Source organism: Lynx rufus, unplaced genomic scaffold, assembly GCF_022079265.1.
Source record: "Lynx rufus isolate CCGP_SWC_20201006 ecotype Redwood Valley unplaced genomic scaffold, mLynRuf1.p SCAF_12, whole genome shotgun sequence".
Classification (NCBI taxonomy): Eukaryota; Metazoa; Chordata; class Mammalia; order Carnivora; family Felidae; genus Lynx; species Lynx rufus.
This window is the reverse complement of record NW_025814826.1, coordinates 60,132,892-60,148,154: the sequence shown is the minus strand read 5'-3', so window position 1 is coordinate 60,148,154 and position 15,263 is coordinate 60,132,892. Positions and strand designations below refer to the sequence as shown.

Here is a 15,263-nt window from a genome sequence, read left to right as displayed (position 1 = left end):
AAGGCTGTTGGAGGAGGTGACGTTGAACCTGAGACTGATAATGATACCTGGAGCCAGTCACGTGACCAGGAGAAGCTTAGGGACCGATCATCCCATGCAGAGGGATGGCCCTACGTCACACGCAAGGCCCCCCACCCCCCACCCCTGCTTGGATTCTGAGCCTTCTGAGGGTGAGCTGAGCTCTTCGCTAAGCTAATAGGCTCAGTCTTACGAGGGGATCACAATATTTGCGCTGAATCTGAGTGCTGAATGACACCCTTTCAAGGTTGTCTCCCAAAACGTTAACTTTGTATAAAACTATATTAATTTGGAGTGGGCTCCTAAACCTAGTTGACTCATGGTGTTTATTGAAGGTTTCCTTCCACCTTCCAGCAGTCTCCAGAACCACGGGGCGGGGGTTGCTGTGGGATTCTCCTCCGGACGATGCATTGCGCCGTGATGCCGCCTGCGTCCTGACGGGTTACTGACCACAGGCGCAGAGGCGGGCGATGACAGAGCCTTGGTCAAGGGTGGCTGCAGGGTGGGCCAGCACAGGGACTCACCAGGATTCACACGGGGCTCTGGCAGGATGTCTCCTGCCTGCTGAGGACTTCGTGGTCCCCTGTTGAGCCAGGCCAGGGCCCGGGGCTTCCTCACGCTCTCTTGCTGATTCTTCAGGGACCTGTACCATCATCCCTACTTGGCAGATGGGGAAACTGAGGCTTCCCGGTGACCAGCAGCTGTGAAGGGGCCCCACTGACCCAAGGCGGTCTGACCCTGACCGTTTTTCCTCAATTATTGCAGCGATAAACGTGGAAGGGCCAATCTGGGCTAGATTCCAGCATCGCTTTGCAATTCCTGTCGGGGGGGCAAAAAAAAAAAAAAAAAGAAAAGCCTGGCCCCGTAGATAATCTGAAGGACGCTTTGGTGGGCTAACGTTTAGCCCATTGAAGGCAAGCCGATGCGGGAGTCAGGAGTGGATGTGCCTTAGCGGTGCCCCACTGTCCTCTGTGCCTCTAGTTGGTTCCTCACTGCTCCTTGCGGTGGGGCCCCACCCAGCCCGGCAGTTCCTTGGAAGTCAAGTGTAAGGAGTCTGAGCAGCCTTTCTGTGTGTGTCCGAAAGCGGCCAATGTTATTTCTTGAAAAATATTCGGTGCTTCAGCATTTTGACTAACTCAAGCGGATTCTTTGTTCTTTGTTCTTTTCCCGAAGCACAATTTTTTTCCACCCCCCCCCCCCCCGAATCCAAACACACACCGTCGCCCGGAGCTTAGCAGCAAGAAGCCGCTGGAGGGTCTGTTGCCCGAGCTGCTGGGCTGCCCGCCTCAGGAGAGGCCCGGCTGCGAGAGCGGTGGCCTCGTGGCCTTCTGTCTTCCTGGTGGCATCATCTCACGGCGGGCGGTTTGCTTTGGCCTGCGGGATGTTTTGGGGCAGGGTGATTGGTACCCGGGCATGTGAGGTTTTGCGACCTGCTCTTGGGACCCCACTTTACCTGTCTTTCCTGGAGAGCCTCTGGGACCCTCGGAGCACGGGGCTCGGTGGGCACGGCTGAGGTGCCGTGACTGCAGGAAGGATGTAAGATGAGGTGACTCTGCAGAGAAGTTCCTGGCGTCAGGATCTAGGTAGCTGTGTTTGCAAATTTGGCGAGTGGGGTAGGTGGGAGTGTTTCGGGTTCCAGCTTACTTCCTTTGGCTGGAATCCTGGAATCCAAGAATATCAGGGCTGGCAGATGCTATATGATCCAGCCCTTCCCTATCTGCTCCAGGCAGGGAGGCTTGACGGAGGGCCACTGAGGAGAGAGGAGGGGGGAGAGGGAGCCAACGCGTATCGGCACGCTGATTGTCTCAGGGCTTTCTTCCCAAGGTGGGAATGTTACCCTCTCCTGCAGATGAGAAATCGGTCTGGAGGTGTTAAGAAGGGTCCTCGCCAAAGGGTACTGTAACCCTCAATTTTGGCCCATGTGACTCTGAGATCTGTGATAATCATGGGGGGTGTAATAGCTGACTTCCGGGCATTAACTGTACCCCAGAAACAGTGCTGGCCTCTTCTGTGTTGTCTCCTTGATCCTTACATCAGCCCTTAGGAGAGGTGTTAGCACCACCTTATTTTATAGTGGAGGAGACGAGGCTCAGAGAAGGTTTAGGGCATCTGGCCCGGGTCACTGAGAGCTGAGATAGATGATGAAGCCAAAGCCAGTCCCCGGGGCCAAGAGTCAAGGTCCGTATAAGCAGTAGGGGGAGGGGGGCGCAATCTGCCGCCCACTGACCCTCACTCCTCCCCTGAGACAGGAAACTCTCTATGGCCCCAAATCGCCTCTCTTGTTGGCTTTGCTGTTTCTAATTCCTTCCACCTGGATCTTTAGTTATTCAAATAGTTTGATTTGATTTGGTTTCCATGGGAATCTGTGTCTTTGTGCTCCCCAGGGGTCCCTGGGCAGGGAGCTGATGTCACCCACAGGGCCTCCGGGTGCAGGGCGTCCGGGGCTGGGGCACAGGAGGTGGTAGGCAGGGTCTGCTGGGGTCTGGCTCCCACGCTGGAGCCCAGTCTGATCCTGGGGTGGGGGGGCAGCGGGGGGTGGGCAGAAGTGATTTTTCTCCCCCTTTTCTTGGAAGAGGAGCAGCTTCTAGGGAAAATGGAAACAGTGACCTTTTACTAATTTCTTTTCACACAGTTGCTTCTTGTTTTCATGCTCCCTGACTGAAGGTGGGCAGAACTCAGGCTTGGAAATCCTCAACCCACCGTTTCCCATCTCTGCCCTCCCCCGGCCCCACCTCCCAGCAAGGCCACTGGAGCTTAGAGCGAACCCTGAGTGACAGATGGCAAAGCGTTCATCTGGGTCACCGAGAAATGAGGCTTGCCTCTTCTTCTGCCCTCCTCTACGGGTTTCCTGGGGGTGCCCTCCCCGGGGGTGAGGGGTGGGAGAGGAGTGCCTCTCCCACCGAGCACCCCCATGGTGGGGCTTGGCTCTCCCCGGGTCTGTCCAGCCCAGGCTGTCAGGCTCACCGAGGGCAGATGCCCATCTCCTGGTGTCACAAGCCTGGTGCACTGGACAGAAGCGGGTTCTGATCAGCTCTGTCTTTGCTAGTCGTGTGTCCTTGGCCAGTGGCCCGACCTCCCAGGGGCTTCCTCTTCCGATCTGTAATTTGGGGGAGTATCACCACCCCTGAGAGGGTGTTGTGAACATGAAATAAACACAGCATGGGACTCAGCACGCAAGCCTCCCTCTTCTGCTGGATGGATGGATGCTGGGGGCTCCTCCCTCTCTTTTCTCTGATCCGACAAAGACCCTTCCTCCTAATTCTTTCTTCCTTGGAGAATTGGTCTTCCCCGTGGGTTCCGGCTTCCCTCTGTATTCCCAGGCTGATGCCTGTCTTTCCGCAGCGGCCGGTTTCCTGACTCTGTAGCTTTGCTATGATGTGATGGCAGCATTAAGGAAACCTGAGAAACGGGGTGTGGGGGGGGGCAGCCACGAGTTCCACTGGACGTCTTTGAGGTCTTGTCTTCTAGGGGCACCCGGCGTGCCTTCGGCAGCCCTGGGCTCGGCTGGGAATTAGGACCCGGCGGCCCAAGGGCTTGTCCTGAATCTTGACTCCGCTGTGTGTGTGTGTGCTGGGATGCACAGAATCTGGCTTTTTCCATTTGTGAAATAGCTGTCATGGCGTTTGCCCAGTAAACAGATGACTGTCCCTAGATGGAAATAGATAATATATGTTTCTTCCACATGGGTGGCCCTCCCTGGCACCCTTCATCCCTTATCTGGTTCTTATTTAATGGGAAGGATAAGATAACAAGGGTAAGGCATAGCCAGGCCTACCCCTTCCCCACTGTGGGCCCTGGAGATGAGCCAGGAAGACGGGGGTGGGAGGGAGGGTATAATTTACAGAAAGGACGGTGATGGGGCGAGCCCTTGGCATTTTCTCTTGAGCCTCACTTGTCACGATTAGCCTTTCCTGCCCCAACAAGGCTTGAGTTCATGCTGCGTTTGACTAGCCAAAGAGTGCCCTCCGCCCTTGGCCACGCCTTGACCAAGATGTGCTAGACTGAGGGGAGGGGCAGCCCAGCGCCCCAGCTGACTTAGCGTCTGTCTCAGGGTGTCATCCCTTAGAGTCCAGAGCATTCAGCCTCTCCCCAGGGCCTGCTGGGAAGGAGAGGATTGGGGAGGGAGGTGGCGGCAGCTGGTCTCAGAGCTCCCCTGGATCACTCAACCCGTTGACTTAAGCCATCGGGACCCCTTGTGGCTTCACGCCGATTATCTCTGCGATGGGCATCCATAACAAGCAGCATCGAGAGAGTTTGCAAAACACTTCCCAGTGTGTCTAGCTCGGTTTTCGTCTTGGGAGCAGCTCCCTGAGCAGATAGACTTCTTACTGCCCTCAGTTGACAGCCCAAGGGATTCCCAGACGAGTCTGGTCGCTTGGCCAAGGGCACGTGCTGAATGCATCACTAGAATTAACATCCCTCCACAGATACTGCCCTAAACAAGGAGATGTGGCTTGTTGCCCCTCATCTGGAAGACCTGTGACTGTCACCCGGTCCCAGACTCCTTCAGCCTCCTGCTCTGTCTTCCTGGGCATATGGTTTTTGTCCTCATGCTCCTAAGATGGCTGCTGCACCTCCAAGCATCGCATTCATATTCCAGGGAGGAAGCAGGTGGAAGGGTGAAGGGAAAAAAATCAAAAGGCCACGTTTGACTCTTAAAAAAACAACACAAAACAAAACAACTGTCCTCAAAACTCCAGCAAGTTCTGCTGACATGAGTCAGAAATGAGTCTCTGGACCACCCTTGGCTACAGGGGAGATGGGGGAGGAGAGAATTTTATCAGACTCATTGCTGGGAATTCTGTCGCAAAGGAGGGAATAACAGATGTTTAAGAGGCCAGCCAACACACTCAGCCGTGGCTTATAAAGCTCCAAAGCCAGGACTCAGCCGAAAAGACAGACACTCTTGGAGGGACACTTCGTGGTAGGTGCTGTTTTCACCAGCTGCCATCTTGCAAGCAGTGTAGACGGTAGGGATAGGGTGGAGCTGGCCGGCAGGTGGGAAGTGGCTGTGAAATGGCTCTTTGCGCGGGGGGGGGGGGGGGGTAGGTGCTCCAAATAAAGGAACGGGGCGGCACAGAAGGGCCTGCCCAGCCCCGTGATGTTTGCGCTGAGGCCCTTCCAAGTCAGATACCCAGCAGGCCTGCTGCATTATGGGGGCAGACACACGTCGCGGGAGGGGCAGGAGGAACCAGTGTTACTCCTTGATTCCACGTGCCAGTGTGTCCCCCGCGCATGGCTGTAGACGGCTGGTCCCTGGAGATGCCGGGGAGACAGAAAGCCATCTGCGGTCACATCAGCGTGGAGGGGGAGCGGGGCTGGCTTAGAGAATCACAGTGCGCCTTCTGCATTGAAGGCTTCCTTTCTTCGTGTAGCGCCGGGCACACAGGGTAAAACAGAAGTCAAAGGGCACAGGCTTTGGACCGTCTCGGGTTCGAATCCCGCCGTGCTCTTCCAGCTGTGTGACCTTGGACAGATAACTTACCCTCTCTCGGCCCGTCTCCTCCTCTGTAAAATGCGGGCAGGTGTCACCCAGCGGAGGTGCTGCGTGCCTTCAGGGACGCAGCGCTCAAGGCAGGGCCTGGGTACAGCGGGAGGGCCGACTTGGTGACTCCTGGCCACCCTGTGCCGTCTCTTCTGCGCCGTCAGAGAGCGCCTTTTCCAGAGGAGGTGAGAGGAAAACTCTTGTGCCCTGGCTTTTCTCTGTTGCACGCTTCTGGCTGGATCTTGTCTGTGAGCAGGGACTTCTGGGATCTGGCTCTGAAGCGTGCAAGGGCTGAGGTTGGAGACCCGGCTGACGGAGGAACCGAGTGTGTATTTCCAGCCCCCGTCTTAGCCAGAGAGAAGACCCTTGACGAGCCCCAAGACGGGCGCCTTCCCGTATCCGGCGGGAGGCCAAGGAGTATGACGGTGCCTTCTCTTTGGGAGGACGTGGGGGATTGTGAGGTAGGTCCCTCCCTACAGGACACGAGATAGTGATTCATCGCCACGGAGACAGAATGTTCCTTTGGGTCTAAAGAGGACAAAGGCACGTGTTAGTGAGTGTTTGAATTCCTCCATCCAGTCTCAGGCTCAGTCTTGGCTTTGGCCAATGGAGAGAGACCACCAGGGCTGGCTCAGAACTGTGTGTGTGCGTGTGTAAGCACATGTGTGTGGATATGTGTGCACAGGTGTGTATACATGGATGTGTACACACATAGGTGTGCACATGGGGGCTTGCGCATATGTATGTGCACGTGTGTTTTGTGCGTGCATGTGTGCATTATATGCGTGTGCGTGCATGCATGCATCTGTGACTTAAGGAATGGGCACAGGAAAGATCGCACTTGGCCTTTCCTCTTCCTCCTGCCTGTGTGGGCTGGCGGACACAGAAGGGGAGGCCTGATGGGCCCAGCACCGGCACGAGGGCCCGGAAGACTCAGGTTCTGATCCTGGTTCTGCTACTACAAGCTGTGTGACCTTGGGGAAGTCTCCTCAATTTCTTCATCTGTGAAATGGGATAGATAGGCATAGCTGGGGGCGTCGAGGCTGGGCTCCCTGCCTGCCTCTTGGCGGGCACTTGGCAGATGTTGCCCCTCAACGTGGGCTCACCCGGACCCAGGGGACGGTGCCGCGCCTACACATCTGTACCGCGTCCTTTCCGCTTTCGGATACCGGATGGGTCGTGCTTCCAAATAAGGCTGGCCATGGCCGAAGCTTCTCCTGCCCGGACCGAGGTTCGGGCTAGGGGTGAGGCGGCGGGGCCACGGCCACGACACTCCCGTGGTTCCTCTTGGGGGCAAAGCGTAGGGCTCCGTGGGGCTCTTGCAGTCCCGGGAGGTTTTACACCGATCCTGGGAGACGTCACTGCAGTCCCGGAGCTTACGAGAGGCTGCTTGCCGAGACTCTCACGGCCAGTTAAGGGGCAGAGTGGAGCCTGGACCCAGAAGAGTCAGGACTTTCTAGAGAAGTTATGTTACTGCGGTCATTTGGTCTCGGGTGTTTCACCAGCGGCCTGGTGCACCTGCTCTGCGCTCCAACCGTGTGCCAGGCCTCGGGACAGAACAGTAAGCGGGGCAGGGGCAGCGCCTCCCTTCTTGGACAGATTCAGTTCTGGTTCCACGGCCGTGTAATTTTAAGGCCTCCACAGAGATGAGTCAACTCATCCCCACCCCTGGGTGCTGCCAGGGACATCCCTGATGCAGCCGGCAAGGGTCCCATATCTGCCACCAAGATGGCGTCCAGGCACCGCGTTAACGACATCTGCCACCACGTACGAAGGGTGTCCTTTCCTCCCGGCACTGTGTCTCGGACCACAGGGTGACCTCCTCTCCTGAGAAGCTGGGGCGAGGGGGCCCACTCCCGTCGTACAGATGGCGACCCAGGGCCCAGAGGGGTCGAGGGAGGGCAGGGCTCGGCTGTGAACCCTGATGACCCCAGGCTGGCGGGCGCTGCCTGGCCTGGCCTATTTTTAGAGGGCGCCATGTGGGTCAGCTGGGGAGACAATGGAGAATGTGGCCCTCTCAATGGGCCATTGTTCCCAATCGGCTTCAACGCCAGGGCTGGGCCCAGCAGATGATCCGTGGCCCCCACTGGGGCCCAGGCTGTTGCTCCCTCGTCTGTGGATTTTTCCACTGTTTTCCCCGTGTTTATATAGGCGCAAGCCAAGGGTCGGGCACTGAGCGGAAGAGGGAGGGGGCCAGGATGGTGGGCTCCGTGGTCGGGAGAGTCCCTCTGTGGCAGGTGATGAGGCGGGAGGCTCAGGAGGACCCTTGTGATGGGGCCGGGCCTGGGCGCTGACAGGGAGGGGGGTCCCCTCCGCGCTGTGCCCTGGGTGGGCCCGTGGGCCTCACCTGGTGACCGCCCACGCACCCCGGGACGTTCCATGGTTCTCCCGTCTCACAGACGTGACGGCAGCCTGGGCGCTCCCCCTTGGTTGGTTATCCGGCACCCCACTTGCTTGCTTCAGGGGTCTTCGGGGTGGGGGCTGGAAGCCCCCACGTCCCCGTGCTCGGGATGGGGGAGGGAGCGGCTTCTTGCTAGAAGCACGGGTACCGTGCTCCCCGTTCTGGAGGCGGAGCCTGAGAACTGGGGCGTATGTCCTTATTTTTGAGCCAGGTTTCCCAGATCGACAGCCCAGACGTTGACCTCAAAGGATGCTGGGGGTGGGCGCTACCCTGCTCCCCTTCCCACCCTGCCCCTCCCCCCTCAGTGGGTTCTACACCCTCTTTCTTGCTGGTCCCAGAGCACCATGTCCGCACGTAGCAAGCTCTTGCCACGTGTTCCCGCAGGCCTGGGGCCCACCCCGCTACCCCAACACTAGCTTGTGAGCTCTTACCGACTCCTCTCGGCACACGCATACAGTAGGTGCATAATAAATGTCTTTGGGTAAAGTCGCACTGGCTTAAGTGGAGAAGGAGCAGGGCTGGGATTTGGTCCCCAGCCTGGTAGACTGTGTGCGTGTGGCTACATCACTCTGCCTCAGAGGTGACCCCTCACAGGCCTGAGATCAAGGGGCTGCAGGCACAGTCCCTCCTGCCGTGTCCTGTGGGCCTCCCGGCATCCCCCAGGGCTGGCAGGTCCCAGGCCCGTTTCCATTGTGCAGGCAGCTGGGGGAAGGGGCTGCTTGCCCAGACCCACAGGGGTCCTAACTGGGGGGTCTGGCCTGTTTCTTCTTCTCGCCCGTGAGGGCGGGACACAGACCTCTCCCCTGCACTCGGTCAGTGACCGATATGATTCACATCTAGGCTGGCTTCTGGGAGCAGGTTAGATGGCGTCTGGAGTGTTCCCTCTTTGGGAAATGAATGTCAAGCGCTAATCTAACGTGGCCTCCTAAGGAGGGAACGTGGTTTGAGTCCTCGCGCCTCTCAGACTGTGAGGGAGTAAGAAGCGTGTGGGGAACACTGGCCTACCGGGTGGGTGGGTCCTGACCGTGACTCTGGGCAGCCGACTTGGCTTCCCTGAGCCAGGGTGGCAGCATCTGCCAGCTCGGGGATGTGCCACCCTCGCAGGGCCCTTGTAGGGATGCAGGGCGTAGAGGGAAATGGCTCAGCGCCTCCCCTAGAACGTGGGAGCTCTCAGGGTCCTGTCCCCAGCATGCTGGTGACCTCCCCCGTGCCCGCACCAGGTAGGAGGAGAGCCAGGAGTTGGGGGGGGGTGTGTGAGGACGCAGGCAGAGAGCGCTTGGAAGGGGAGGTCACGGCTCTCAGACATGAAGAGGGACAGGTCCTTGGAGCCCCTGGGGGACCTTGAAGGTGGGAGCCCAAGACGGGGGTGGGCTGAAGGTGAATCGAAGCAGTGGGTTGAGAAAATTCACGAATGCCACCCTTTGGAGAAGTTTAGTTAAAAACTGGCAGGTGAATTTATGGGCTTGGAATCAAGGCAAGGCGATTTTTTTTTTTTTTTTTTTTTTAATTAGGATAGAGGAAAAGTAAACATGTCTTCAGATCTTTAAAAAAAAAAAAAAAGAAAAGAAAATCACAGTATAGTCCTGAGAAATGTGGGGCTGACTGGCTGAGGGAGCCAGCTTGAGGATACAAGCTGGAGCACCGGCCTTGACCAAGGGAAGAGGGACCCCGGCCCTCCAAGAAGGGAGGACAGGACAGAGACGGCTATGGCATCATTGAGGATTCTTGTCGTCAACTCAAAATGCCTTAAGGGGCTTGGAAGTTGTTGGCCTGTGGTCCGAAAATCCTAGATGATGGATGCCATCAGCAGGACCTCCTTTCTGTCTTTTCCGTCTCTGGGCTGGCTGTGTGTGCAGACAGGCCCTTGCCTCATGGGAACAACATGGCTGCTGCAGATCCCCCCGCCTCCCAACACTGCTGGGTCAAGTCTAATCCACTTCCCCAATAGCTGCGGTTGGCTCTGGTTGTCCTGACTCAGCTCTTCTGCCCTTCTGTGAACCGGTCCTGTAGCTGGGAGGGGGAATGTATGAATTAGCCTTGGCCCGTGAAACATGGGCAAGCGTTGTCAACAGACCCACTAGGATGGGCGGTGAGACTGGAGTGGATTCCCAAAGGAAATTGGGGGCTGTTCTTGGAAGTAGGGATTGAATTTGGGGCAGCCCCAGGCCGTCAAATGCTAGTCACCATTGTAATGACCCTGTGGGACGGGTGAGACTTGGGAGCAGGTAACCTAGGAAGCTCGTGCTTTGATGACCTCAGTTTCCCAGATGGAGAAACCAAGGTCCTGGGCAGAGAGGGCCTCTGGGGCTGGGGCTGGTGCCTTCCCCAAGTTCTGTGCAGTTAATGGCACAGTCTGAGCCAGGACTCTCTTCTTCCTCCTGGCTGAGTTCTCCTTCCCTCCCTGGTTCTTGGAGTGGTTTCTCTGGTCAGAGAAATCTGCTGCCCAAAGGCCAGTGCCCTCCTCACCGAATGAGAAACGTACTCGGAACTTCCTCAAAACACAGCTGGAAATACGCGGGGCGCCTACAGTCGGCAGTCACAGCCGCACTGATGCTCCAAGTGCCACATCACAGGCCCCTCTGTCCGCTGTCTTCCCTCAGGAGCAGGACATCGAGACTGTGCATGGCTCCATTCACGTCACGCTGTGCGGGACCCCCAAGGGAAACCGGCCCGTCATCCTCACGTACCACGACATTGGCATGAACCGTAAGTTTCCGGGAGTCTCTGTTTCTGACGAGCCAGTTCCCGCTGGGGGTGGACGAATAGGACAGTAGGAAGGGCTGGTGGCAGGGAGTCTAGATGTTTCTCTTTTGCTGGCACTTCCCGGAGCTGTTGGGGGAAGGGATCTTGCCACAGACTGGAAGAGTCTGGAATGCACCCCATGGGACACGGAGTTGTCGGTGCGCCTGGGTGTGCTGGGAACCCGGGCTCTCCCCTGTCCGCGTGCGACAGTGACATCTTTTGAGCAACGTGTACTGTGGTTTTTAGTATTTTCACCGAGTTGTGCAACCATCAACATACCCCATTTAAGAACATTTTTATCACTCTGAAAAATCTGTACCCTTGATCTATCGTGCCCCAATCTCCCTTACTCCCCAGCCCCCGGTAGGCCCTAGTCCGCTTTCTGCTTCTAAGGGTATGTGTACTCTGGACGTTTTCTGTATATGGAATCTTGCAGTATGTGATCTTTTGTGACCGGCTTCTTTCCAAGTTCATCCATGTCGTGGCATGTGTTAGCCCTTCCTTCTTTGTGGATGGATGATATTCCATTGAGTAGATATGCCATACTTTGTTTACCCATTCTTCAGCTGATGAACACTTGGCTGGTTTTTCCTTTTGGGCTATTCCAAATAGTGCTCCCATGAATGTGTACAATGCATTCTTGAGATTCCCAGGAAGTGTCAGCCTGTGTGGGTCCCCCATTTTTCACGGACGCTAAAGGCACAAGATCTACTGCCTGTGAAAATCACACAGAATAGAAGTGAATATTTCTGCCGGTGATTCGGAAGGCGTTTACAGCCCTCAGGGCCAGGCATCTCTGTAAACCTGAGTGTTGCAAGCTGTGCAAGTGTGGTGGTGTTACGCCCCCGTTAGAGATGCTCACGGTCATCAGTAAGCCAACTGGGGAAACGAAAGACCCTAAGACCTCTGTGGCTATACGCGATATACATCTATTCCTAACTCATGTAATAACTCTGGGCGTTCTGTGGGGCATCTTTCTCATTCGGTGAGGAGGGCACTGGCCTTTGGGCAGCAGATTCCTCTGACCAGAGAAACCACTCCAAGAACCAGGGAGGGAAGGAGAACTCAGTCAGGAGGAAGAAGAGAGTCCTGGCTCAGACTGTGCCATTAACTGCACAGAACTTGGGGAAGGCACCAGCCCCAGCCCCAGAGGCCCTCTCTGCCCAGGACCTTGGTTTCTCCTACCAGTTGTGGCACCGCCATCCCCTGGGGTCTTAGCGGCTTCTGCATCTGGCAGGTGACGGCGGAGGGAGAGACCTACAGACCGGGCAGCAGGTGTTAACAAGAAACAGCGAGCACTGTGTGCTATTGGCCAGAACCTGGTCACATGGCTGCCTCTCGTTGCAATGGAGGCTGGGAAATGTAGTCCTGCTGTGTGGCCCAGAAAGAAAACGGGGATGGTTTGGTGACCAGGTGGCCATCTTTGCCTCAGGCCCTCAGCAGTCGGGAGACTCCTCCAAGGCCACGTAAGGAGTGAGGCTGTCCGAGCTTTATCTCCTAAGCTCCTCCTTGTTTGAGAATTGTGTGCCCTGGCCATTATTTCCGGCGTGAGGCTTTAGGAGACCCAGACAGAAAGAGAATAGCGGTGCGGCAGCCCGGTCCCACACTGGGGACATCACAGCCACAACTGATAGGGGAGAAGCAGGGCCCGGGATGGGAGTCTCCTCCCAGCACCAGCTGGAGGCTTAAGCTTCAGCCGCCAGCACATACAGCAAAGTTTATTGACCATTTCCACCTCCGTGCCCACTTGCCTTTCATCACCAGAGGGACGGGGCAGGGGGTGGGGGGGGCAGGGGGGAAGGAGGCGAGCTTCTTTCCTGTGTGTTCATCCCCCCCGATGAATGGGGGTGAAACCAGCAAAACGCCTCACGTGCTGCTGAACACCCTAATGTATTCTCTCCTTCCTTCTTCCTTGTCTCTGTCCCCTGCCTGTTCTGCAGACAAAACGTGTTACAACCCCCTTTTCAACTCCGAGGACATGCAGGAGATCACACAGCACTTTGCTGTGTGCCACGTGGATGCCCCTGGCCAGCAGGACGGCGCCGCGTCCTTCCCCGTGGGGTAAGACCTGGAGCCTGGCACCCCGGGAGGCGGAGAGGATGGCCGCGCAGGTGGATGGGGGGCGGGCGTTAGACTGGGTTTTCCATTTGTTTTATCGCAGGAAAAAAAAAAAAAAAAAAGAAAAGAAAGGAAAAGAAGAGAAAAGAAAAGAAAAAAAATATATATATATAAAACTTAAAACATACCATTTTAACCATTTTTGCGTGTGCAGTTCAGTTGCATTAAGCGCATCGGGCATTCGCACTGATGGGCAGTCATCCTCACCGTCCCTCTCCAGGCCTTGTCACCATCCCAAACCGAAACTCCGTCCCTCTGAAACACTAACCCCTCATTCCCCGCCACCACCCGCCCCTCTCCTTTCACCCACCCAGGTAGCTAGTTTGTTAATAGGTGGGCATGAATGACCTGGGCAGGACTGAGTGGGAGAGGACCTTGACGAGCAAAAATAGTTAGGAGAGAGTTCTAGAAAGGTTGGAAGAAAAAGAGAGGGGATGATAGGAGATTATATTGATGAAGTCCTTCCTGTGGTCCGGGCTTAATTTTTATACGCACATGTCACTTGCACTCAATCCTTACGGCTACGTGGCTGGTGTTGTTCGCTCCAGTTCCTGGGTGAAGAAACCGAAGGGTGGAAGGGCTAAACATTGCTCAAGGTCACACAGCTAGTTTCACTGGGGGAGTCGCAGAGTCTGCTGACTCCAAGGATCGCGTTCTCGTTAGAACGTCAGGTTCACTTGTCCGAGGTGTTTACACCGCCTGCTCTCCCCAGCGTGCAGCCAGCGGACAAGCTGACGGGTGCACGGGACAGTTAGTGTCACCGGTGGGAGTCAGACGTCTCAGAGGCACCTCCGTGCAATGCTGTCATTAAGCCAGGATGGGAGCGGGTTCTTGGGTTTCAAGTCTCCCAGAAGGGACCTTCCTGGCATTCGCAAATAGATTTCCTTATTGGTGTTCAGGATTATCCTTCATAATCAGCCTTTATCAGAGTAGGCATACACGGGGCCAGGACCCAAAATTAAAAGCTTTCTAATACAATGGGATACCGTTACCTGTTAAGTAGCAGATGGAACCAGAGATCTGTCAGGAAATCCATTTTTATTCGGAGCCGCGGTGTGAAAGACTTGAGGTAACCTGGTGGCTCTTAGCTCTCCACGGGGAGATTTAAAAAGTATTCTAAGATTGGGGCCTCACCCCCTGGAATTTTCATGAAGTTGACTTGGAGGCCAAGCTGCAGTGTATTTGTCCCTCCCCCCCGCCCCCCATTAGCAGGTGATTTCAGTGCGTGGCTGGTGGGAACTCAGCCTGAACAGGCCCTGGCTTCTTCCCGCCACCTGGAGTCGGGGGTCTCCTAACACGGGGTGCCGTGTGCACCTGCTCTGACGGCAGCCGAGGCCTTGGTGAAAGGGATGATTCTTCGAGTTCTTCCGGGGAAGACGAGAAAGGGAATGAGACTGTGCAAGAACTCTGGCTGAGGTTGTGGGCCCTTGGTGAGGCAGGGCTCTCCGGCCTCCTTTCTGGAGATTCCAGGGAGGTGAGCGCACGGTGGCTTGTGAGGAAGCAGAGGGAACAGCAGGTGCGAAGGCCAGGAAGAGAGCGGGCCCAGAGGTGCCTCCAGAGACGCGGGGGGACAGGGTTGTTCTTGGACGAGAGGAAGGAATCAGCCTGGGAAGTGGCTTGTTATAGTCCTGGTGTCTGACAACTGGTATCCCCGCTGGAGAGGTGGGCACAGTGGGAACAAGAAACCCCTCGTGGGCCCTGCTGAGGACTTGGAGAACAACAGGAGACTTGTTCCCTGCGTTCCGCGATGGGAAACCTCCGCCTTAATGCACGGACTCGGGACGGCCTGCAGACTCCGTGGTCTCCAGCGTGGGTCTGTCCTCACCACTCCCGCCTTCTCCATCCCTGCGGTCGTGATCCAGTTTTGACAGAGGGGAGCCTCCCCCGCCGCCGCCCAGCCCTCTGTTAACAGGAGCTGTGGGCCCAGAAGATGTGTGAATTGAATTGAAGCGTCCCAGTGCCTTAAAATCCCCCTGGCTTATCCATTTCCCAAAGCCCCCCGGGCCCAGCTCATCAGCGTGGCCCAGTTCTCTGCAGTCTCTCCAAGCTCCTTGCGGAGCATCTCTGGGGGACACGGGCGAGAGGGGAAGGACTTCCCCGTGGCCCAGAATGTCCTACGGGCGAGCTGCCGGGAGGCCTCCTTTTGGGAGGTGAGCACAGGAGTCTTGAAACCCCAGAGCCCACGTGGGATGCCGTGCCAAGTGCCCGCCCGGCCGGGAAGCCAAGTCACTTACCCCAGCTTCAGTGATGTTTCCGATCTGTGCGCTGGGGCAAATCACGGCAACCTCACAGAGCCGTTATTGTGAAGGATTAGATGGGCTTCTAATGCTCCTCAAATGCTTGGTGCGGAGCAAGGAAGCAATCGATCAAGGGTCAGTTTACAAAACGGGGAGGATTGGATGGGGTGTGGCCTTGCACGGGGCAGGGGCTGTGCGGGCAGGTGCACGTCGCTCACTGCTGGGAAGGAGGGCTGCGGGGGGCCGGGCAGGGGGCCTGGGC

At 56.6% G+C, this 15,263-nt stretch overlaps 1 protein-coding gene across 2 annotated transcripts in view; it reads left to right on the top strand.

Moving 5' to 3' along the window:
* Positions 1-15,263, top strand: part of NDRG1 (N-myc downstream regulated 1) — a 55,042-nt gene that overhangs the window by 17,716 nt on the left and 22,063 nt on the right. For both annotated transcript variants that reach the window (XM_047074212.1, XM_047074214.1), the window contains exons 4-5: positions 10,505-10,610; positions 12,587-12,707. In XM_047074212.1, coding sequence (XP_046930168.1) covers positions 10,505-10,610; positions 12,587-12,707 — 227 coding nt within the window. The remainder of the gene's footprint in view (positions 1-10,504; positions 10,611-12,586; positions 12,708-15,263) is intronic.